At 44.9% G+C, this 26297-nt stretch overlaps 1 protein-coding gene across 10 annotated transcripts in view; it reads right to left on the bottom strand.

Moving 5' to 3' along the window:
• Window positions 1-591: 591 nt before the first annotated feature.
• PALM2AKAP2 (PALM2 and AKAP2 fusion) overlaps window positions 592-26297 on the bottom strand; it is a 228592-nt gene continuing 202886 nt past the window's right edge. For 8 of the 10 annotated variants that reach the window (XM_081176169.1, XM_081176173.1, XM_081176174.1 and 5 more), the window contains 4 exons: window positions 22138-24526; window positions 13764-13942; window positions 11859-11897; window positions 592-4686 (listed from right to left, as the gene is read on the bottom strand). In XM_081176169.1, coding sequence (XP_081032295.1) covers window positions 4594-4686; window positions 11859-11897; window positions 13764-13942; window positions 22138-24526 — 2700 coding nt within the window. In that variant the 3' untranslated portion in view covers window positions 592-4593. The remainder of the gene's footprint in view (window positions 4687-11858; window positions 11898-13763; window positions 13943-22137; window positions 24527-26297) is intronic. The other 2 variants (XM_081176171.1, XM_081176172.1) reach the window with 2 other exon arrangements.

The raw sequence follows: 26297 nt of genomic DNA on the forward strand, positions 1-26297 counted from the left end.
TTCTATATCTCTTGCCCGAGGGTAGAAGATTAAAGAGGTGCTGGCTGGGGTGTGAATCGTCCCTTAGAATTTTTCTTGCTCTCCTAAGGCAACAATCCCTTGCGATGCCATCTAGTGGGTTCAGGGGACAGCCCATGATATCATGTGCTGTGTTCACCACACTCTGTAAAGACTTTCTGTCCGTGGCTGTCAAGCCAACGTACCACACTGTGATACAATATGAGAGGACACTTTCTATTGTGGCCCGGTAGGAGGTCATCAATTGTTTTTAACATTGTTCTTTCACCAGACCCTGAGAAAATGGAGTCTCCATATATATCAAGCATATGTTGTGTATATAAAGTGAGGAATTCCTCCCTCCCAGCTTTTCTAAACAAGCCGATTTCCTTTCCAGCTGAAAATGCGGGTGAAATCTTTACCACATCTCAATGGAAGAATGACAGGGTCACAGGGAAGGTGGTTGAGAAGACAAGTTCGCCAGGCCTAATCTGGCCTATGGGCTGCTTGCCATAGCAAACACTTGATCCGAAGGGCACTGCCAACAATGCGACATCCCCACAACCCCCTTCGCTTTCAGATAAGAAACACAAGACAAGTTTAAGTTTTAATGAGAAAATAAGTGTATACTTGCATTGTATGCCTCACAGTCACTATAAAACAGAAGCAGGGTACAGCAATGAAGTGGTTAAACATATACAAGAAGCCACGTTATTTTGCTGCGAGAGTGGTTGGTCATTTGCAACGACGGAGTTGCCACAGTATTCTGCAATGGATCCTTCTGGACTGGGAATGAAATGGTCAGAACTGGTCTGAGGAAACTGCTCTGCAGTTAAGATTTTGGGGATAGAATCCTGGACATCGTCACAAAATTGCAATCCTTAACTATTAGTCAACGCACAGTTCAATTTTATCAGTATTTGCTTCAAAAAAGTAATAATTCTTAACTCTTTGTATGTGCCTGGAAGCAAAGCTTATTCTGCATTAATTTTTTGTTGTTGAATATATTCACATGTACTGGCATATATTTAAAGACATTAAGCAGTGGTGGTGGGAATAATGAAGAGACGAGTCCATTGCTCCATTATCAAAGCACTTGCTGAAAATGGTAGCTAAGGTTCCGTAATTCCTGAAAAAGAAACTGTCCTTTGTCAGTAGCTTACAATAATAACCATCAAAAACTGTGTTGTGGGAATAGCATAATGAATCAAGCCTCTCTTTCCTTTTAGCAAAGTTATCCCATGATGCCATGATACCCATCTCAGATTTTTGCTGCTGGGGTGAAAACACTGGGGGGGGGGGGAGGAACAAGATACGTAGAGACAAACGAAATGTATGTTTTGAAGTGGCTTTTTTATTTTTGCTTCTAGAAAAAAAGGGGATTTTCCCATAACAATTCCTTGCTCTTTCACCTTGACTTGACTACAACCTTGTAAAGGAGGAGAAAGCCTCTCATTCCAAGCAAATGTATTATTTTTGGCTTTACCTCCCCTGTAAGAAAACCACCATTTCTCAGCAAGGGTTGTGTGTAACGTAAGCTGATCACCCACCTTCTCCACGCTCCATCTTTCAGAGCACTACTCTACTCACTACTGGCTTAAAAACATCTTCAGCACAGAATCCACCTGCTTCGTCATAATCCTGAGAATTTTTTTTTTTAACCTCACTTTTGAAAGACACAGTCTTTTGGAGTAAAAAAATAAATAAATCCCAACTTGATTGTACAGGCAGTTTTTGTTAAAAGGTTCAGAAAACAGTGGAAAATATTGGGTGACCCTTGCAGGCAAGAAAGAAAGAAAGAATTTTCTAAATTCTGGCCTCTGGCCCTTTCTGGTTTCGAATCCACTGTGTTGCATCTCTCCCCCTCTCTCTTTCAACATACCTATTTTTCCTCTCATCCCATTAGCTGGATTCCTCTTTCCTGCGCAGCATTTAAGCCTCGGGAAACACCTATCGCACAACCAAGCCAAAATTAAACACTAAAAACAAAGCAAAACCCTCCGCTGATTTAAATAAGCAACAGCTAAATGCGTAGTCCTATGGAAATCTATAGGACAACAGCAACTAACTTTGGCTGGTTTGTGCCCCAAAATTCCCATTTTTTAAAAAAGTAATCAGAAAAGTGTGCAAACCACTAATATAAAGATCATTTATGTAAAATATTTTCTGATTGGATTTTCTGATTACAAAATCTGCAAAGGGCATAGGATCCACCATGGTTTCTAATGAGTTAAGCAGAGGATAGCTAGCCTGGCGCGTAACCCAGGAGCGTTGCCGATGCACAGAATGTGGATTCTCCTATTGGCAGGGAAAGCTCCCGTTGTATACGCAAAACTCTTATCTTCAATTCTTTATGACTGGCTCCTCTATATACGCGAGGAGCTTGGTTTGGAGGTTTGCATCAGAATTCGGTACAGATGTTATCCAAGCAGCTGGTCTATGTTATAGCCAAATATTTCTACTTTAGTTTCTGCACACAGTACAGAATCCTTGCCAAGGCTGTTGTGTTCATACTACTCTGTTTATATTTAGACATTTACCAGGAGGAAATTAATGTATTTCAACATGAAATCTCCTTGTTCGTCTAAACAGCGGAATACAAAGATCCTGTTCATAACATGAAACATAAAATAAAATGGAAACAGAAGAGAAACTTGTGGAGGGCTGGCTTTTTTGTTTTGCCTCCTCTTACAAATCAATGAAAAGTAATTTTTAGTTAAGATGCATGTACCATTCTTGAGTTGCCTAAAATGTGACAAGCTCTAGTCCAGAATTTTTTTGGGATTCCATCACTAAACACATTCTACTGCATTTCTTGACACAACAAGAGAAAACCAGCAGCCTCTAAGACTACGCCAGACGGCAAAGCATAAGAATAAATACCGCATTTCTTTCCTAAATGTCAAGATTACAAAATTGTTCAATACTTTTGGAAATGTTAACTCATGCAAATACCATGTCAGTTCAGCTTAGTTATTAACAAATACTGCATCAGTTTTAGTGCCTTTTTTATATCCCTTTTCATAAAAGAAAAAAAACACACACACGTTTATACCCCTAGAGCTGGCAAACAGCTTTGGAGAAAATAATCTCTACACCCACATTTCTTTGTCTTCACCATTCTACTTCACACGCACACAAGCAAACACACTCACAACCACTCCATATTCCTTTGTCACTGATTCCCACCCTACACTCGAACTAAAGCTGCAATATTATCTTTTAGCTCTGAAAACACTGTTTGAACAGCAAAAATAGTCCTTTGGCCCTGGCTCCCCTCCTCCCAACTCCCTCCGTTACTTTCTCCAACTTTTCATTTTCCTGGTCACGCAAAACATCTCTGCCCTTCCCGCTCTATTAACTAAGACCTTTACATAGCATAAATATAGTTAAAGATACCATTATTTTTCTTTCGTTCCTTCTCTGTAACATTCCGACTCGATGTGTCGGTTATTGCCTCAAGTAAAAATATTTTCAATGGTTCAGATGCTCCCCATATCTTTCCAACTCAGCCCGACTCTTCTTCCAATGGTCCTTTTCATGTTAAAGACAGATGATAATGCCAGTAAGCACTGAGAAACAGAGAGGAGGCCAAACTGCTCACTTCAAGCATATAGACCCACTAAAACTAAGATATCCTTATTTGGCATTTCTCTCTTCTATGCTACCTATGGATTGTGCAGCACTGTTAAAAGGAAACATTATTAAGCATACTGATTATGTGAGGAGGAAAAAATGGGATGGCAAATCTTCAACAAAAACCACCCCATTATAAGTTAAGAGAAAAGTGAACAATCTGCCATCTCCCCCAAAAACCCTTTCAAAAATAAACAGCAAAAAAAAATTAATACATCGTATTTTATGGCTAAATGTATGGGATTGTACATTCACATTTGCAAGTTAACAGCCTCTGTTTTGTTGCTTTCTAAAAAAACCTTTTAAATTAACAGAAAGCCTTCCGAATTCCCCCCCCCCATTTGTTAACAATAAAAATAAACCGTGCTATATTATGGCTGTCTAGGATATATCAGAGTAATAGCCCTCTTCTCAACGCTACACGTGGGATGATGAAGAGCTGCTGTCAAGCTCAAAGATAGCTTGAACAATTGTTTGTTTCCATGTGAGGTGCCATCTTGTGGTGAAATGCTATCTAGGCCAAACTCTTCCTGTTCCACATACAAGGCTGGGAAGAAGACAATATTCAGAAAGGAACACGTGTTCGTTCTGCTCGCTCTGAAATGTGTCCTCTTGGGTTGTCGCTGCTGCTGCTGCTTCTTGACACAGCCATGATATCAGCACCAAGGTTGCTGCTTGCTTCTTCACGTCCTTTTTCTTTTTGGTGTGTGTGCAGGGGGTGGAGTAGCAGATGCTTTTCCTTAGTATAACTTTTCTGCGTGTTTTGTGCGTATATCTATGCATATATGAACTGCTTCTGTTTAAACATGGGTTGCAGAGATCGATACACTTGTAATAAATACCGGATTAAAATGCTGAAGCTTTCCTTTTAAAAAAATTAAAACCTTGTTCTTCTATTTGGTTTCTTCGTCTCTGCATTGTTGTTTGGTTTTTAACTGCTCTCTTACTTTGCCAAGAGAACTATTCGTTTTCTTCTCGGTTAGCATAAATGCCTGCTTCCCACCTCAGAGCCAGGGTGCTCTTCCTACGGTTGACTCTCGTAGCCTCAAGGACCTGAGGACGGGGGGGGAAGAGAGCAAGAGAATAGTTTATTCGGTTACCAATCTCAAATTCTCCTGAAAAGGCCAGCCACTGAACAGTTCTGTGCACTTAAAAAGTTTGCATCCGTAGAGCCTGGTTAACTTGAAAGACATATCCACCTTGCAGCATTCTGCATTTCTTACTCCCTGGGATGAAAAAAGCATGTCAGCACAGCTACAGGCGAAAACGTTTGAATTTAAGCACGTCAATGGAAAAGCCAACATGCAAGGAAGAGCACAGCAACATCGGGATGAACTGCAATTTCATTGTGAAACAACACAAGCAGTGGCGGGCACAAGGCATTTCGCTGCCTGCGGTGGGTCACCCTCACCCACCGCCAATCCCGTATCAAGTTATTTTGGCACCTGAGACAGAAGAGCTAATAAATGCCTCTCTTCTTCCCCGACTGTAAAAAGCAATAATGATATATTAAAGTAACTTAAAAATTGGCTCCCCTTTCCTGACACTCAAAAAAAAAGCTGCCTGAGGTCTGCAGCTCATTTTGCCTAATGGTAGGGCTGTGGCAGCGTCAGGCTCAAAGAGGAACCCAGAGTTGCCATGGCCTTAATATACAATGAATGCACTTCATCCGCAGATGATCAAAGCCCAAGACTAAGAACCACAGAAGGCTTTTCTCTCCCTTGTTCCATCTGGGACTTTACAAAGCCTTTTGGAAATACTTGATCAGGTCTTAATCATGCTCAATGGTTTTTTGATGATCACAGTTGCTTTTGTTTTTAAACCATGAAACGAACTTCTGAGGCTGGGACAAAAAAGCAAGCAAGCATTGCGTCTACACACTTTAGAGGAGAGTTGAGCTGTTTGCAGATGGGCACCTACTAGCATAACTAATTATTGTTCTTCTGCTGCAAGCTAAAGCTGACTTGCAGTTGACCTTCCATGCTATTTGGGGGATGCTGTACTTTTTCTCTGTGTACAACTATGTTCCATCCATGCCAATGGGTGTGCAATATCAACTGTGGCTGGAAAGTGGGAGGTCCAATTCACTTGAGTGGCCATTAAAAAAGAATACTGCAAGAGACTATTATTAATTTTTTTTAAATAAATAAATATTTAACTACTGTACTGCCCAAATACACTTTACTGAAACGTGATGGTAAGTGAGACTGGCAATGTTTAATTGCAGGGGTTTGTGGGAGTTCTTAACACGTCTCCATTTGTCTATATGGGAAAGGAAAAGGCTGTATCTCTAAAAATGATGGTTGGTGGGACCAAAACTCACCACCCAGCAAGGAACTGCTTGTACCAAAGGTCCTTGCTGGCTTGTGGCTCTTTAACCCCATCTGCCATTTTCAGGGGCACAGCCTCCTGGCACCCAGTGGGTACGAATGAATGATGGCGTCATGCGGATGCCCCATGGGAAGTGAGGGGGTAAGGGGCATGGTAATGCCATGCTAGTGTGTGAGGAGTGCTAAGAAGTTGGAAAGTTCTGGCTTAAAATCTATTTTGACCCACAAAATCACTTGGAGGCCTTAGGTAAGCTACTATTTCCTCAGTCTCAGCCCTGGTTCCATTTGTCATATGGGGGCGGGGGGAACCCACTGACTCATTTCACAGAGTAGTTGTGAAGGTTACTGAGTCAATACCTAAAGTCCTTTAAACACTTCAGAGCACCATGTAAGTTGTTAAGTACTATCGTGGTCTAAACACTGGGCTGGATGGAAACAGGCATTTGCCTTTTAGTTTCTGGAAATTTCATTTTAAACTCCGGTAGTCTCTCATTCCTATTATCAGGCCATTCACTATAGCCAGCAACAAAGCAGAAAAGAGTTGGGATGAGGGCTGGAGCCCACGGGATCCCAAGATACGAAAACAGGTAAAAACGAGAACGAGGGATGTTGCCTGTAATAGCTTTGTTATAAATGTTACACACCCCTGAGACACAACACCCTGGCATTTTCTTGGGAATTTCCTGTGAGGGAAGTTCTCTAGGGCAGCTTATTATATTGAGAACAGCTTTTTAAAAACAGGAGACCGACAATGGTTTTCAAGATTGCAGTTCTTAAAAAACAGAACTTAATCTGGGAGAACGTTTGCAGGATTGCACTGTTAGTATCTTAAAAGGTGGTTGCCCGTGTGGTGTGATCGTCTCCGGTCAAGCAATAAACCTGGAAAAATCTCGCTGAAATCGCACAAGCATGTGCGACCTTGCCAGAAACTGGTGTGACCTCATCCAGAATTGGCGCTGGTGCTGACGCCAATTTCCATTTGCCTCATGCAGCGAAATGGGATGTGTTGCCCCCAGTGTGTGTGTGTGTGGGGGGGGGGAGAATAAAATCTTAAAGTGGAGGAATGCATTTCCCCCCTTTCCCCCCCTAAAAACAATTTGCAGTGCTAAGCTGGGAAAGCTATGGAATCATACAATTTGGAAAACAAACTTTTTTTGGCTCATTGTACCTAAGTGAACTTTGGGTTTCTCACTGAGTGTGTCATGTACAGGAAGTTGCGGCCAAACACAGCTCCCAGTCAAAGGGACCTGCATAATAGTTGTGCTTGTAGACATGTTGCTGTCACACATTAGATATTTCATGGCATGCTTAAAAGCATCTAGGTTGTGAACCTTGAGCATAATACATGAAGCGGTCAAAATAAAACCATTTGGTCTAACTACCGTATTTTTCGCCCCATAGGACGCACCAGCCCATAGGACGCACCTAGTTTTTTTGGGGAGAAATCAAGAGGGAAATTTTTATCTCCCCCCGGTTTTCGCAGCCATCCCCAGGCTAGAAGAGGGAGACGGAGTGCTCCATCTCCCTCTTCTGCCTTCAGGGACAGCTTGCCCCCCTGTCCCCCGAGTTTGTGGGGCTGGCGGGGGGGGGGAGAAGCAAGCTTGCTTCTCCCCCCTGCCAGCCTCCAGATCAGGTCGGGGAATAGCGGGGTGGCGGCGCTCCGCCTCCCCGCTATCCCCCGAGCTTGTGGGGCTGGCAGGGGGGAGAAGCAAGCTTGCTTCTTCCCCCCCCCTGCCAGCCTCCAGATCAGGTCGGGGAATAGCGGGGAGCGCCTCGCCGCTGTCCCCCGAGCTTTTGGGCTGCAGGCTGCTGCCCGCAAGCCTTGCGAGCCCACGGGACATCCCGCCGGGCTTGCAAGACTTGCGGATAGCTCCCTGAAGCCTGGAGAGCGAGAGGGGTCGGTGCGCACCGACCCCTCTCGGTCTCTAGGCTTCAGCGAAAGCCTGCATTCGCCCCATAGGACGCACACACATTTCCCCTTCATTTTTGGAGGGGAAAAAGTGCGTCCTATAGGGCGAAAAATACGGTAATTACACTTGAGTAATGGAAGTTTTGTCGCCCGTTGAATAGATTGTTCTGCCCTTTGAAGAAGACTCAGATGCATCGCTTAGTAACATTTATAGCTTGTGGCTAGAAGACTCAATAGAATTGTTGAGTTGGAAGGGGCCGCAATGGTCACCTAGTCCAACCCCCACCCAGCAATGCACAAATATTTTGCTCAACATGGGGCTCAAACCCACAACCCTAATCTCAAGAGTCTCATGCTCTACCAGCTGAGCTATTTTCTACGTATGTTGCAATGCAGTCCAACCACAGTTAAGCAATGAATGAAGTCCCATTCATTTCAGAAGTAAATGCATGCATTTAATATCTTCCATTACAATCAATGGTGCTTACATCTGGCTGAATTGTGCTCCTGTGTTGTTGGTTTTTTTACATTTTCAAAATGCTGCATTTAGCAAAAGAATACTACTGTTTACTATACAGTGGTACCTCGGGTTACATACGCTTCAGGTTACAGGTGCTTCAGGTAACAGACTCTGCTAACCCAGAAATAGTACCTCGGGTTAAGAACTTTGTTTCAGGATGAGAAGAGAAATCGTGCTCTGGCGGCGCAGCGGCAGCCAAAGTGGTGCTTCAGGTTAAGAACAGTTTCAGGTTAAGAAGGGACCTCCGGAACGAATTAAGTACTTAACCTGAGGTACCACTGTATGTGATAAGCTCTAAAATTAATGCAAATAACTATAAGGTACAGTTAAAGATTCAACAGCAAGTAGAAATGTTTCTGAGCGGGAGGGCCATAACTCTGTTGCAGAATTATCTGCTTTGCATGCAGAAAGAACAGGTTCGAGCCCTGTCATCTCCAGGCAGGGCTGTGAGAGACCTCTGTTGGAAACCCTGAAAGAGCCACTGACAGTCAGTGTAGACCAGGCATCCCCAAACTCAGCCCTACTGATGTTTTGGGACTACAATTCCCATCATCCCTGACACTGGTTCTGATAGCTAGGGATGATGGGAGGGCCGAGTTTGGGAATGACTGGTGTAGACCCGGAAGTCCCATGGTTAAGAGAAAGGATTTGCTGAGATAATTAATAACTAGAATACAAAAAAGGGAGGTGTGAGGAGGCCGATGAAACAAGGTAATGCCAGTTAATGATTTGGGAATATTGGATTTGTTTTTAAATTTTTTGTCTATTTTTGCTTTTTGATTTTGATGTATTATGTGTTTTGTTTTCCCCCCTCTTTTTGACCTTGTTTTTTTAATTGATTCGTATTGCTTAAATGTTACTTGTTTTTTCCTTCTTCTTTTTTTCTTTGTTTTTTTGTAATCTTAAAATTTTCAATAAATATTATTTATTAAAAAAAATACTGAGTGAGATGGTCTGACTCCATATAAGTCAGCTTCCTCCTTTCTTGATCTCTGCTGCTCATAACCTGTTCAATGGACAAATGAGAGGGTTTGGCGGTTCGAATCCCCGCGATGGGGTGAGCTCCCATTGCTCGTTCCCTGCTCCTGCCAACCTAGCAGTTCAAAAGTACCCCAAAAAGTGCAAGTAGATAAATAGGTACCGCTCTGGCAGGAAGGTAAACGGCGTTTCCGTGTGCTGCTCTGGTTCGCCAGAAGCGGCTTAGTCATGCTGGCTCCCTTGGCCAATAAAGTGAGATGAGCACCGCAACCCCAGAGTCGTCCACGACTGGACCTAACGGTCAGGGGTCCCTTTACCCTTTACCTTTTTTACTTGCCATAAATTCATATTTGTGCTGTGCCCTGCAGTTTGCTTCCGCAAAGGAAAGAACGAGATAGCAGAAGAATATTGCTCAAACTGCAAGAGGTTGTTTTTTTCAAGTCTGTTGCCTGGCGGCAGTACAGAGACAATGCAGATGAACCCTGGTGGTGGAAAAAACCAAAACATATACCCCCACCACCCAAGCAAAGCAGTCCAACAGGTTATGAAAAATAAAAAATATGGAATTTGACATTTGAGGACCATTAAGAAGTCTTTTTGTCATTATACCTTTTCTGAGTTTTAGGGGATTCCGATTTGAAGAAATGCTGCAAACTTAATCCATCTGATTTAGGTTGGGGCAGAGGCTTATAGGCTTTTCCACCAAACTCCACTGGAAAGTTCAGGATCCCCACCCCCCGGACCTCTGCCTTTCCATTGCCCACTTATATGTGACGCTTACCAGAGTTCTTGTAGTAAATCACAGAGAGGAAATGGACCTACACAATCTTAAAAACTCATGAGTTAGCAATGCAACATTTCAGTTTCAGAACTGAAGAGTTGCTACTCCTGCTGAGAACTTTTGAGAGCAGAGAGGTATCAGACCTGGTGATGCTGAGCTTTGTCCAAAAGTGGTGCTCAGCCCTACCTCCTTCATTTCTATGGGTTGCCAGGATGCTATGTAAGTGAAGTGCAAAAATCTTCTGCTTGAGTCACACTGCTTGCCCTTTAAGGACAGCTATGTTGCAATAAGGGCTGGGCAGCCATTAGTTGTTGTTGTTGTTGTTGTTGTTGTTGTTGTTGTAGTAGTAGTAGTAGTAGTAATAATAATAATAATAATAATAATAATAATAATAATAATAATAATAATAATTTTTTACACCCTGCCCATCTGGCTGTGTTTCCTTAGCCACTCTGGGTGCTACCATTAGCATGGCAGCATCAGTGATTGCTACAACACTGCGGTAGGAATGTGATCAAGTTGTTCAAGCACTATCACAATGATAGCACTGGAGCTGAAAACACTTTACTGTATTTTTCGCTCTATTAGACTCACCGGACGATTGGACGCACCTAGTTTTTAGGGAGGCTCCCCGCTCCCCTGCAGAGACTTCATCCCATGGCTAAGCCAGAAGCTAGAACAGCCAGCAGAATCCCGCTTGCTGTCCTGGCTTCTTCTTTAGACGTGAGCAGCCTCTCCCGGGCAAGGGGAACCTTCATCCCCTGCCCGGGAGATGCTGCGCGCGGCTAAGGGAGCGCTGACAGAGCCTCCCGCCTGCATTCACTGCATAAGACGCACACACATTCCCCCTTACTTTTTAGGAGGGGAAAAGTGCGTCTTATGGAGCGAAAAATACGGTAATTACTTCGCTGGATGGTACACACGGGGCTGTAAATCTAGTGCACAGTTTACAGACACCCCCACTCGCTTTAAATTGGGGAAATCAAGGCAGTGCCCTCCAGTTGCTGTGGTCTACAGCTTCCAACAGCGTCAGCCAGTATGACCATCAAATAGCCAGGAATGATAATAATTGTAGTTCAGAGCATCACTCTTGACCACTCCCCACATTATGTCATGAGGATGAACACCACAGCACACCACATGACTGCAGTCATAGTCATAATTCAAATATTGTGATCTGAATCTTGAAAGTGGTCCTATGTTCTTCTTGCCCCATCGTAAACAGAATCCCAAAACTGAGGCTAGGTACTAGTTGCCATCATCGTTTACAGCAGACATGGGAAACCCGTGGCCCTCCAGAGGTTGTTGGACTACAATTCCCATCATTCCTGACCACTGGCCATGCTGGCTGGGACTGATGGAAGTCCGAGTCCAAGTATCTGGAGGGCCACAGGTCCCTAATGCCTGGTTTAGGGGCAGTTATACCTGGGAACCAGCTGCACTTCCCATCACACATTTTGTTCAAATTCATTGCCTAGTCCCCCAAAAGGGGGGGGGGGGAGAAAAGAAATTTAAGGCCCAGTTGGGTGAAAATGCTCGGTGTGGTGGTGGAAGGATATTTTGGACAAAACAACGTCATCTTTCAAGCCATCACTTCAGTGGTTATGCAAACAGCAATGGAAAGCAAACTGCAGCAGCATGCATTTGAAATCCTCATGCAAAAATAAAAAAAAAGATGTTAAGCAAAGGCAAGTGCTTGAAAAGTACCTCAGAGGTAACCTTGTTAGACAGTAATTTACAGGTGTACTGCCAGAAAAGGAAAAGACCATCATTAGTTCATAAAGAAAAGACAGAGAGAGTTCAAATTAAACTGAGAACTGGCATCTATCTCACAGTTCAGCTAAATTAGCTTTACAGTGCAATCCTATTCAGGTCTACTCAGATGTAAATCCTACTGAGGTAAGTGGTGCTTACACCCTGGTAAGTATGCACAGGATTGCAGCCTGGACTGTTACCAAGCCCCCCCCCCCAAAAAAAACCCCCAACCTAAAAAAAAATCCTGCTTGGACAAGCAAAATAGTAGCCAATTTAAGAATAAAAACAAAACAAGGAAGCTGTTTGTCAGTCACCACTGCTTTAACCCTTTTGGCAATCTAAATGATGAATTCTGGTACAATTAAATTTATTATTTTAGTCTATTCATTATTTGAAATAATAATAACAGTAGTAGTGGTAGTAGTAGTAGTAGTAGTAGTAGTAGTAGTAGTAATAATAATAATAATAATAATAATAATAATAATAATAATAATATGCCTTGTACCATTTTATCTGATTCGTCCAGAAAAGGCAGGCAGAGAAAGGAAGAGATCTCTTCCCTTTAGCTATGGAAGTGTTTCAAATGTCCAGTAAGTGCTTTGCATCCAGTTGGTGCTAAATATATTATTGGTCTTGCTAATTGTGCCACAACTGTTATTTCCAACTGAACAGCACATATAAACAGGGGGTCTGGCGGATGGACATGACCCAGGGAAGACACATGCATTGACACATGAGCTCCCAGCTCTCAGGTGCATCTCAAAATCTACTTCTCATGAAGCATTTATATTCACCAGTTCCACTAACCTCTACGAGGAGCAAATTTGTGAAGCTCCCTGTGCCAGGCGGCTATTGATTTTGTACTCACTAGACTTCAGTTGGCACTGTTCAGAAAATTCGCTGTCATTCTGCCAACATAAAAAGCCAACTTCCTACAAGTAAAAAATCACCAGCGACTGCACAAGACAAGGAACATGCAGCAAAACCCTCCACAGTGTTTAACTGCTGCACGAGTATAAAGAACAGAAGTACGGATTGCGTGCAGTAAATTTTAAGGTCAACAACGGCTCTGCTGCAGTTTTCGACTTGAGCTTTCAAGCAAAATGCCATCTCTATGGAATTTTGCCTTGAACTTAACACTGGGTGTGGTACAAGCTGTGATGATAAAACAGGAGGGTTGTTTGGGAGGAGGTAAACAGACAATATTTGTGCTGTAGTTATGTTGCTCACGGCAGGGTCTCGTAGCTTTGTGCCTCGGCCCCAAGCGCCCCACTGATTTCCCAGGAACATCTAAGCGAGAGGATCCGTCTGCATCTAAGTATGGCATTTTAGCTCCGCAGTGGAGTCACGGGGACAGTGGAAAACACAGTGTTACTGCCAGGACCCCCTTCTGCCCTGCACAAAAGTACACAATCCGGGGGGGGGGGGGAGGGTCAGCCATATTCAATGTGCACTCCTCATCTCTGAGAGGGAGAGAAAGGAAAAGGGTTCCTTGTGGACATGCTGCAAGGTATGGTTAAGGGACCAAATAAATTCATACTTGATCCTACAGGAGATGGCTTTGATTAAGAGCAATGTCCAATAACCTTGGCAAGTTTTTCAGGTATCAGTGCTATCACTGCTTTTTCTTTATAAAAGCCCCCAACAGAAGGGTACCATTTAAAAAGACCCTTTTCAGAACGGAACCCATAATAAGTGTGCCTGAAACTGGCCCTGCACATTGCCTTCTTGTGCTGAATTCTGGAAAGGTGATCTAGAAAAGTTTTAGAAACTTGTTAATTTTTATTTTTTAAAAAAACCCTACTGTGTGCAAAAAAAGGAGGGGCATTGGGGGCAGAGGAAACAGAATATGCTTACGCTGCTCTCATCCATCCTCTCCCGCCTCTTGGTTTTGTGACTTTCATAATCTTCCATAAGAGTCTGCATCAGGTTCTTGGGTCTTTGGGATCCTCCCGATTCGTCTGATGCCGAGTCGGAATGCGAGGGGGGCCCTTCAGCGGTTGGGGATGGAGGTGGCTTGATCTTCTCTATTTTACCTGCAAAGACCCAATCAGAATTTCCTTCTCTAGGTAACAGACTTGCAAGCAAGATTCTGGAAAAAAATAAAATCCCCAAAACCACACCACCATACTTCCAAAAGGAAAGAGAGCTGAAATTAAGCATGGGCTGAAGAGATAATTACTGAGTCAAGGTAGTTTGCCCTCATGAAGAAAGAAGGGCCAGGACAGAATTTTTGCATTCAGATTCTCAAACTATTTTTTTATTTAAGAAACGTTTCTGTGAATTTTGACAGACACTTATGGTAGTTTAGGTCAGAGGTAGGGCTACCTTTGGAGCTGGTTATGGTATATAGGCCTTCACTCCTGCCTTCCTCTCAAGTACTATGCTACTGTTCCAATGCACTTTCATATACAGTGGAACCTCGGTTTTTGAACTTAATCTGTTCTGGAAGACCGTTTGACATCTGAAAACCAAGGATGAAAGAGCTGGCTGCAAAGTCAATGGGGAAAAAAGGAAAAATGAGCCTTGGAAGCCATTCGACTTCTGAGGCACGTTCGGAAACGGAAGCAATTATTTCCGAATTTTCGGTGTTTGGGTTCTGAACTGTTCAGCTTCCAAGAAGCTCGACAACTGAGGTTTGACTGTACAATGGAACCTTGGTTCTTGAATGGCTTAGTTGACAAACAAATGGGCTCCTGAATGCTGAAAATCTGGAAGTAAGTGTTCCGGTTTTCCAATGTTTTTCGGAAGATGAACCTTCCATGTGGCTACTGGCTATTGTTTCCGGGATGCCTGAGCCAATCGGAAGCCACGTCTTTATTTTTGAATGTTTCGGGAGTCGAACAGACTTCTGGAATGGATTAAGTTTGAGAACCAAGGTTCCACTGCATACCAGAGTGCACTGGACTCTGCACTAGATGTTGCCCTCTCAATCAATGAATTTTGCATACCTGCCTGGAAAGTGGGCTACCACTGCTATAACCTAGGAAATACCAGTCACAGTAAAGTCTAATGTACACAGCCACAAATGGATAGAAGTGAAGTTCCGACAGCAAGGTTGAACAAGTTTAACTGCCACAACAAAAACTGCTGATAGTATCACAGCAGGGGAAACACCACTACAGTATTTTCACTGCTCTAAAAATGATGGATTGTTGTGGATTTATGCTTCCTGGATAGGACATTGAACGTGCTTTTGTATGTGGTTTTTTTGCATTTGAGCATATAATAACTGCTTGCTAGGTTCATTGGCTTCAGTGTAGGGGAGGGCAAGTTTCCTAGCAAGGTTTATTTCCCCTATGTTGTTTATATGCAAGGCTAAATTGCAAAAATTGCAATGTATTTAAAACAACATGCTACTACTCTTTAAATAGTAATTTGAGATGCGGGTATATCTGAGGAATGGAGTCTGAAAGAAGCGGAAGGGAAAGACTCTTCCCCTTTCCCAATATGGTGCCCCTATTGCCTTGTAATCAGTGGTGGGAAGCTTTTGTATCAGTGGTGGGAAACCTGTGACCTTCTAGATCTTATTGTACTCCAGCTCCTATCACCACTGGCTATGGTGTCTGCAGCTGATAAACGAGTTTAGAGTCCAACATGATTAGTAGTTCACATGATCAAAAAGGGATAGAAGGAAAGCTTCCATTACATTTCCCTGAAGATAACAGCAGACATCTACCTACCTACCTACCTATCTGAATAGGTTAACAAATTACCCAGGCTACATTTTCCTCATCTCTATGCACCCAACGTACACAAAAATCTTAAGAGAAGCTCATCCAATGAGCTAGAATGACTGTGGCCACTAGAGGTCAGGGGCAGAGCAGAAACAGAGAAATATCTGCTTAGAATGAATAGTCAGTTTAAGAAAGAAGTGAACACCAACATGACTTACAACTGAGGTCCATTGCTTTTATTTACCACAATGGGAAGAGCTCAGCTACATTGATATAAGGTTTCAGATAATCTGGCTGGAACTAGCAAACACCATGGTTTTAACAAAATGCAGCCTTGAATTACATAGGAGACCAAGTGTGCTTATTTTTGAGTTTGTAGATCAGATACAGAGAGCCTACAGATGTTGATGAACTCCCATCACCCCTGGCAAGCATGACCAATAGCCAGGGATGATGGGAGTTGTAGTTTTGCAACATCTGGAAGGACAAAGATTCCCCACCCCTGCTACAGATTTTTGAAATTTTGCTACCAGAAGAACTGCAAATGTCATCTCCTCCCTCACCTGACCCCCACCCAAACAATCAATGGATTATAAACAAAGCAAGCATTTCTACTATGGTACTCATCCTGGGAGAAAACTTGTACAATATCTTTAGAAGATTTGCCTGGGAATTAAACTAAATTTGCTTGACACAAAAGAAGATCTGATTGTACAGAGATCATGGGCCATTAAAATTGTCTGTTATACTCTGCCAGTATTATATCTGTGTTTTTGCAGAATCTAGCAAAGGTTAAGAATGTTAAAGTGCCACAGATTTCAATGGGTTAAGTTCAGGCTTTGTTTTCCCCCTCCAACTGAAATTAACCAAACTTTGAAGTGTTCAACCTGAAATGGATTGTCTCCATTGGGACTAGGATAAAAACTAAAGGTGTGTATCACATTGGCAAAAATATGCAGAGATCAACCACTGGAGGACCACCTAGTTCTTGCTAATTGCTAGGGTTCTTGGAGAACAGAAGATGTCTAGCTTTGGTGTTGAATGGTAAGGGGAACCTGTGGCCCTCCAGATGTTTCTGGGGTACATCTCCCATAAGCTTTGACCATCAACCATACTGTCTAGGATTTCTAAACTCCTACAACCTCTGGAAGGGCCAGTTTCCCCATCTGTGCTGTACTTTTCATAGTATCATCATGATCCACTGATAGGCATTATCCGTAAAAAGCAAGAATACGTAATTAGAATGTCTTGACAGTCTAGGCAGAAACAAATTCTGCATTTAAGTGGTCCATAGTATGCAACTCTTGCTGAAGGTATTAAGAAACATTGCAGTGGATCAGACCAAGGTCTGCTTAGACCAGTATTCTCTGCAAGAATCCCAGCAAACAGAGGGCTGTGCATGGCTTACTAACGGCCCGAAATCTATCTTGTGCTCACCTCTGTGGCAAAGAAAGAGGCATACAAGGGAGAAGTGAACTCGTTCCCATCACTTTACACACCAAAATAACCTAGCAAGAATGGAAATTCAGCAGCAGAAAAATAATGTTGAGCTAGGGCTGAATGAGCTGGTTTGGTCAATGCACACCTAAGTTACCTAGCAAAATAATGAGAATATTTTCCCTGTCCCTTTAAGACCCTTCTGGGAATTCACCTTCCACTTGCATCCTTTGATCTCTGATCTATTGGGATGGAGAATGGCAGTCCCGGGGCCTCAGGACTCTCCCCAGTCAATTAATTAATTTATAGTACAATAGATGTCTACTGAGAAGTATGCATGCTTGACTTCAGTGGGGCTTTCTCCCAGGTAAAATGGGTATATAGGATTTGCAGCCTTAGATGTATGTATACATGGGGGGGGGTGAGCTGAAGCTGAAGCGAAAACGGCAACCTGCTTTCTCTCTTTGTGAAGCAACTGTTTATTCATGGACACTAATAGGGGTCATAAATGGAGGCTTGGGGGAAGCTACAGCTGCCATGAGGCATCAGTCATATCCTGTTAGGAATTTCCTGGTGTTCACAGATGAGACATCTGGTACACATGGATGGTTTCGTCCCTCACTGAAAGCTGCACAATGCCCTGAGTGTAACAAAAGAATACAGGATAGTAAATTCTTCCTCAGCTCAGTTATATCTGTGAAGAAAATAATATCGAGATCAGAGAAAGTAGCAAAGGTGTGTTATGCGGTTAGCTGGAGGGTGCGAACTCTATAGACACCGTAAAATGTAGTCCAATAAGAGCAAGGCACTAAAAGTAGCAAAGAACTGAAAATGAAATAAGGGCTTATCTGGTTTTCTGTGGAAAATTATACTAAAATAGTCAACGTGTTTGAGCTGCAAGTTGTAGTAGTTGAAGCTGCATCTGAAGAAGTGTCACGAGAGTCCATGAAAACATCTTTCAATACATTTGCCAGCCTTTAGATGCCAAAAGGCACTTGGTTATTATTACAGTGCAATGCACTTGATAACATCTTCTAGACATTAAGTATTCTAAAATAATTATAAATCCCATCCCGAAAGCAATAATAGACGCACACAAAAAGAACAATAATTTCTAGCGATTCACAAGATTTCTAATAAGCTTGTACCTTATTGTCCCAGTGCATAACAAAGACAATTTTACATCAAAACTTCTATTACTTTGTCTCTCTTCTTGGTGTTTAACAATATCAGTAAATTTTAGAATATATACTACACCCAACATTATTAGTATCCAATTTCTCAGTGTTGGGTTACCTCTCTGCTTCCAGCAAGTTTTTTTTAAACATGGCCAGCATAACATTTACCGTATTTTTCGCCCCATAAGACGCACTTTTTCCCCTCCAAAAATGAAGGGGAAATGTGCCTGCGTCTTATGGGGCGAATGCAGGCTTTCGCTGAAGCCTGGAGAGCGAGGGGGGTCGGTGCGTACCGACCCCTCTCGCTCTCCAGGCTTCAGGAAGCTCTGCGCAACCCTGGGAGACCGGCTCCGAGGGTTGCGCAGAGCTGCCTGCAATCCCGGGACCAGCGCAGCTCTGCCCGGCCACCGGGAGCCTGGGGAGAAGCTCCGCCCCGCTCCCGGTGGCCCTGCAGAGCTGCCTGCGCTCCTGGGACCAGCGCAGCTCTGCCCGGCCACCGGGAACCGGGGGAGAAGCTCCGCCCCGCTCCCGGTGGCCGTGCAGAGCTGCCTGCGCTCCTGGGACCAGCGCAGCTCTGCCCGGCCACCGGGAGCCGGGGGAGAAGCTCCGCCCCGCTCCCGGTGACCCTGCAGAGCTGCCTGCGCTCCTGGGACCAGCGCAGCTCTGCCCGGCCACCGGGAGCCGGGGGAGAAGCTCCGCCCCGCTCCCGGTGGCCCTGCAGAGCTGCCTGCGCTCCTGGGACCAGCGCAGCTCTGCCCGGCCACCGGGAGCCGGGGGAGAAGCTCCGCCCCGCTCCCGGTGGCCCTGCAGAGCTGCCTGCGCTCCTGGGACCAGCGCAGCTCTGCCCGGCCACCGGGAGCTGGGGGAGAAGCTCCGCCCCGCTCCCGGTGGCCCTGCAGAGCTGCCTGCGCTCCTGGGACCAGCGCAGCTCTGCGCCGCCATCCCGAGCGGGGCGCTAAGTCCCGCCCCGCTCGGGATGGCGGCACAGAGCTGCCTGCCGTCGCGGGACTGCAGGCAGGTCTACGCCGCCATCCCGAGCGGTGCGCTAAGTCCCGCCCCGCTCGGGATGGCGGCACAGATCTGCCTGCCGTCGCGGGACCGCAGGCAGGTCTACGCCGCCATCCCGAGCGGGGCGCTAAGTCCCGCCCCGCTCGGGATGGCGGCACAGATCTGCCTGCCGTCGCGGGACCGCAGGCAGGTCTACGCCGCCATCCCGAGCGGTGCGCTAAGTCCCGCCCCGCTCGGGATGGCGGCAGAGATCTGCCTGCCGTCGCGGGACTGCAGGCAGGTCTACGCCGCCATCCCGAGCGGTGCGCTAAGTCCCGCCCCGCTCGGGATGGCGGCAGAGATCTGCCTGCCGTCGCGGGACTGCAGGCAGGTCTACGCCGCCATCCCGAGCGGTGCGCTAAGTCCCGCCCCACTCGGGATGGCGGCAGAGATCTGCCTGCCGTCGCGGGACCGCAGGCAGGTCTACGCCGCCATCCCGAGCGGTGCGCTAAGTCCCGCCCCGCTCGGGATGGCGGCACAGAGCTGCCTGCCATCGCGGGACTGGTGCACTTCTCCCCATCGCCAGCCCCACAAGCTCGGGGGACAGCGGGGAGGCAGAGCGTGCCTTCCCACTGTTCCCCGACCTGGTTCTTCCAGCCCCGCACCTGGGGGGGAAATAAATTTTTTTTTCTTTATTTCCCCCCAAAAAAACTAGGTGCGTCTTATGGGCCGGAGCGTCTTATGGGGCGCAAAATACGGTAAATCAGGCCTGTGAACGACTATGGACTCAGCTACAATAGTAAAAAACCCCCAACAATCTGAATGCACTATAAACATGCAACACCAGATGGTGACAGAGAGCAGGAAATTTTTGTACGCGGTTTTCCATAGGGATTTTTTTCATTGATCATAGCAATCAAATTTTTGACTTATTTATAACGTCTTTTCCCTGTGTCACACAGAACTTCTAAGGAATGCTACAGAGGGAGGATAAAAGCACTACATACAGAGGTATAACCACCAATACATACATTACTTTTCTGTTTACTTCACTCTTGCATTCATCCTATTTGGGTTTGTCTTTCTAACCAACCTGTATATTTTCCCCAGAACCTTCACTGTTCTCTAAATAAAGATGAATCCAGGTTTACCTCCCTTTCAACCGTATCTCACATTTCACCAGCATTTTACTAGCATCTAGGTTTCCTGCAAATTGCAAAACAAAACAACCCTTCCCTGACCTATATAATCTGTGCAGTTCACCACTTTCTTGAAACCTGAAAATATGACTGAGCAGCGAATTCTATTCCCAACTAGCAAAGAGTTGTATGAGGCTTTATTGTTAGCTATTTGCCAGGGTTAAAAAAAAAAGATGATTTATTCACCTTCTTTGTTTCTAGCAAAGTTGTGAAATAGAGTGAGAATATTTATTAGCTTAAAGGAATAATGCAGACCAGGGCCAGATTTAGGTCTGATGAGGCCCTAAGCTACTGAAGGTAATGGGGCCCTTTATATGTCCAGCTGCCTTTTGTCAACAACAAATTGTCGCTGTTTTTTTGTGTTGAATATATGTTATATGGTAATTTATGGACCTAATAGGTATCTAAAGCCATTTGCACATAATGAAATATGGATTTTATCAAAGTAATTGTTGAACTTAACTTATATTTTGGAAATGTACATCCAGTTTTTGTTCCCTTTAAATTTTTTGGTCCCCCCCCCCAAGAGAGTGGGGCCCTAAACTATAGTTTGTTTAGCTTATACGTAAATCCGGCACGGATTCAAGCACATGTTTGGAAATGCTTTTGAAGATGGATCTAGCAGTCTTCCCAAAGTTGCTGACATTGAAATGCAGCCAGCCAGCTTGCCCACTTTTAATCAGGTTTTTTTTCTCAAAGCAGAAGCTTGCAGTTCCAATTTCTGGAGGTTCCTTAAAGTTGACATCTTACAACAGATGACATTAAGGTCAGGACTGAATGCCACATGGAAAAAATAACTTTGAAGACACACCCACTCCTTTGTAGCCTATTTCCCTCCCATCTATCATTTGATCTACATTGTACGCTATTGTTCTACATCTACATCATTTATCTTTTCTAGGAAGTAGCACAGATAGTTATTAGATCTACTGATATCAATAGGAAGGTTACGCCCATGCTTCCCATCCCCTACTGGAATCAAAGGCAACAAAAGTACCCAAAATTATTGGGATGGTGGACCACCACTTATTTACATTTCAAAAGCAGATGGCAATGATATAAAGTGCCTTTCCCATATGCACCTTCCCATGCCATAATATATTCAGTTGAGGCTCTTCTTGCAGTTCCATCATTCATACAGGCAAGATATCCAGCAGTACACCACAGACTCTCTGGAATTCCTATTCCTAGGGAACTCACAAGAGATTCCCCCACTCCACTGCAGATTAGCCTACTCCCTGCCATAGGATGCAGTGGGTGACTTCAAAAAACAAAAGCAAATGCAGTGATCTATCAAAGGCAACCAGCCATGATCACTCAACAGAATGGCAGGATCAGGACCAGATGATGGAGACAAACAAATAAGGAGGGGGAAATAACGTCATGTTCTGTCATGTGCACCCTGGAGGCACCTGGATGCCATTTTTGCTAACAGGATGCAGGGAATAGGTGGGACTCTTGGTCTGTTGGTCTGATCCAGCAAAGCTTGCTCTGCTAGAAGAGTTCTTCGTCAGGGTGAAAGTTTGCAACCAAACAGAAAGGCTGTAGTCTGAGAGCAACCTAGTCTCCACCAGCGATAGCCAATTTGCTGCCCCAACCCAGATGTTGGAGAACTACAACCCCCATCATACATGGCCATTCTGGCTGGAGCTGACGGGAACTGGAGTCCAGTAACAAACACATCAAGGGTACCACGCTGGCTGTCACTGGTCTGCATCTATTTTGCTGATTAAGGAAAAAGTTAGGCTCTTACCTGGTGCAGTTCTGTAAGACACAGTTCTGGTGGGTAGAGGAGGCGCACTCTTTGCAACAGGGCTGCGTGCCAGCTGCATACCCTGCCTTTGTCTTTTCAGTTCTTCCTCTCTTTCTTGGGCTGCTCGGATTTCTTCTTCTATCATAGACAAAGTCCTCTGCTTTTTTGACCTTAGTTTGAAAGGCCCTACTGTCACCTCCGCTTCTTGCATAGCCAGAATAGAAGCCGTGCTCCTTAGCTCAGCGGCTTCTGAATACTTGCTGAAATAGCTGACTTCTGGCTTGGTTTCCTCCACAGTGACTGGTCTGGTGGTGTGAGCAACAGGAGATGGCTGTGGAACTTGCCTTTCCCTGAGTACAGAGTCTTGAGCTGCAGAAGTCTTTGGTGCTGAATCTCGCTTTTCTTGCACAGGAGAGGACACCTGAGGTGGCTGAAATGTTGGATTGTGCCGTTTCTCAGAGCATGGTGCCTTGACCACCTCCTCTTCCTGTTCCTTGACCTGGAGGTTCTTTTGCTCTGCAGCAGATTGCTTAAAACTTGCTTTGTCAGCCTGCTCAGCTATGGCTTGCTGAATGGCGTTTTGGACCAGTAGGCCAGCCTGGTATTCTAACTGCTCATCAATGAGCATGGAGTCAAGTAACGGTGAAGATGGAGAATAAAAGCCGTGATCGCTAAGTGACTTAAAAATACCGTCTCCTCGACAGTCGGAAGGAGTGTTAGCCTGAGGGGTCTGGGGCAAGGAGAAATCGGTGAGTGAATTTTCTTGAAGGGCATTCATTGTCTCGTTGGAGGCACCACTGTCACTTATATTGTCCATGCTGAAGTCATTGGAAAGTGTTTCCAAAACGGTTGTATCCTGAGATCTCACTGACAATTCATCCAGCCCAGAGTCCAGTTCCTCTGGAGGGGAAGACACATTGACTGACCTCGAGAACTGATCTAAGGTGCCCTGCTCATCATCTCTCACCACTGTAAAGACTGCCTTTGCACTCATGAACTCGCCATCATCCGACCATCCCTTTGTAGAATGGCCATGTTTCGTGGCATCACTGTATGGAGAGACTCTCACTGAGTCACCAGAGATGTTCTGAACACTATTGTCATCTAAGATGCAAGACACCTTCTCAGCTTTTACAACAGTAATATCGTTGTTACCAACTAGCAAAGTCTGCCCACACGGAGAGACAGGCTTTGTAACTGAGGCTGTTCGCCGGTCCATTTGAGATGGACCTATTGGTTTGTAGAAGGGTTGTATGGTGAACATTTTGGGGGTCCCTGATCTCTTGGGTGCTGCTGTTGTGTTATTTGGCGGGCCTGAATTTTCCATTAACTGGAACTGCTTCCGTGCAGCTGAAAAATCTATTTGCTCTGTGACAACATCAACCTTTTTACTGCTAGCTGGATCAGGTGCTGCAGACAAATGTGAGGCATGTTTCACAGGCATTGGTGGCTGCTGCTGCTGCTTCTCTTTGCGTTCCTTGTATTTTTTGTGAGACTCCAGGTGTTCCTCATCTAGCTGCTCCTCCAGCGTCTTCTCCTGGGGAGGGTTCCACCACTTTGCTGCTATACCTGGGTTCTTCTTGACAGCCTGGCTTCGAATGAGCTCCCGCCGCTCTTTCTCCAGCTCCATCATTTCCTCGGAGGGCCTCACTTTACGCACTCTGTAATTCTCCCTTGGATCCTCCTCCTCAAAGAGCTTCGATGGCTTCTTGTCTTCATGATACGCTCTAAGCTCAAACTTAGCCTCTTTCTTAATGGTGGCCAACGTCGCTTCTCCATCCTTGGAAGACCTCGAGCTTGTGGAAGAGCATGGACTCACTGGCACTTTCAGGCTGTCACAGTGCTCCTCTTGCAGGATGCCCATGGAGTGGCCATTTGGCTTAAGCTTCCCAGGCGCAACGTTTATTCCACTGTGCTCCACGACTGGAGCCGCTTGCCCACGAACTACAATGGTGCTGCTTTCGTTGGGTGCTCTGGAATCATTAGCAAGGTGAACAGATGGACCAGAGCCATCCACAACAATGGATGCGCTTGGCTCAGGGGAGGAGGAAGTCATCCCATTAAAGGGGTTATCAGAAGCCGAATCGCAACAGTTTGCTTCTAGCACTTCATCGAGGTACCTGATCTCTTTAGCAACCTCACTGTCCAACGATTCGTGCCTGTCTTTAAGTCCATTGTGGCTTGCAGCACGGGAAGCGAAGTGAGTTTGGTTGTCCGCTGTGCGCGCTGAAGTCCCTACTGTGATGCTTCTACGTTCGGAGGCCAGGGCTTCTATTTCCATCCTCTCTCCTTTTGCTGCATGCACACCAGCAGGGTCCAGGAAATTGGCACGATATCGGTCTCTCTCTTTTCTCAACTTGATGTCATCCTCAGAGAGTCTAGATGATTTCTATAGAGGAAATAGAAAGGGAGGGGGAAGCAACCATGAAGTTCTGTGGAAAAATAAGATTCCTTGTAATGCAAAAAAATGCCTAAAGCAACCATCACCCCCAGCAAAAAAACCCCTGTAAATCATTATATGAGAATGGGAAACAAATTCTTCTAGAAAAGAAAGAGAATATGCTTTTCACATATACAGTGGTACCTCTGGTTACAAACTTAATTCGTTCCGGAGGCCTGTTCTTAAGTTGAAACCGTTCTTAACCTGAGGCGCGCTTTCGCTAATGGGGCCTCCCGCTGCGTGCATACATCTGGTACGTGATTTCCGTTTGCATCCTGGGGCAAAGTTCGCAACCAGGAGCAGCTACTTCTGGGTTAGCGGAGTTCATAACCTGACGCATTCGTAACCAGAGATACCACTGTACATGCAAAACGTTATAATAATTATATAGCCACACTTGAAATCCAGTAAAATATCCACCTTCATTATCTCCCACCTACGCTCGTTATTGCTGCTACTTACTAATTGCTAGTGCAACAGCTTGTTTTGTCACTGAGCGCCGATATGAGGGTGTTGACCAACTTAAAGACAAAGAACTGTACAACAACAGTTGACTTTCGCATTTCAATATTTCATAGCATTTTTGAGACGCAGTGAATTAAAATGTGTTCCGCAGGTGAGGAAGAGGAAATGCACACAGTTCATTGTTTTAAAGTGACAGAAAGCCCAGTGAGATGCAAGGCAACTTTCCCCCCCTTATTCATTTAAATTAAAGGCATTTATAAACTGCTCATTTTTTAAACAAAACACACACCTCTAAGCAGTATACAACATTAAACCAATAAAAAAGGTTAAAACAGAAACATAGCACAAAATTGTTAAAACAGCAGTATAAAAAGCATATAAAAGCAGAAAAACCTGTTCTTATGGATCAGGGAAAGCCTGGGCAAAATAATATGCCTCCAAAAGAGACCTGAAGCAGCTGATGCTTTAGGTATGGTAGAGGCAAACACACCCCATAGTACAGGAACAATAACAGGAAATGCAAGTTTTCAAATCACCACCTACAACATACCATATTTTTCTGTGTATAACATGTCCCCGTGTATAAGATGCCCCGTTTTTGGGGACTACGATTTAAGAAAGTGGGGGGAGATGGCCCAGAGTTGTTGAGTTTTTTGGGGGAGACGGAACGCAGATAATCACTCACATGAATGGAGAACGCTGCAAAACACACCACCACCTGCAAGATCACAGCCAGCAGCCGCCAATCGCACGCCCACTGGCAGCAATGGCAGCCGATACACAGCAGCCCTTGACGCAGCCAACAATAACCCACCCAACTGCCACAGCAGCAGCCAATCCAAAGGAGCCCTGGCTGCATACACCATTCACCCAGATCACCACAGAAAAACTCTTGCTCAGGGCTGCAAGCAATCACCTGTCCCAACTCTGCACTATCCATGTATAAGACGGAACACCCCCCCCCATTTTTAACAATCTTTTAGAGTAAAAAACCCCCTCATCTTATGCATGGAAAACTACGGGACCCTCCAACATTTCTCCAATAAAAATAGGAACGTCCCATTCAAGAAGAAGAAGAAGAAGACCACCCCATCCATCAGACTGGGTTGCCCCAGTCACTCTGGGTGGCTTCTAACATTTATAAAAACATAATAAAACATTAAACATTTTTAAAAAAACTTCCCTATACAAGGCTGCCTTCAGATGAATTCTAAAGGTTGCATAGTAACCTTTCCCCTTGGGTGAGGGGTCACAT

Source organism: Podarcis bocagei (assembly GCF_964188305.1).
Source record: "Podarcis bocagei genome assembly, chromosome: 17".
Classification (NCBI taxonomy): Eukaryota; Metazoa; Chordata; class Lepidosauria; order Squamata; family Lacertidae; genus Podarcis; species Podarcis bocagei.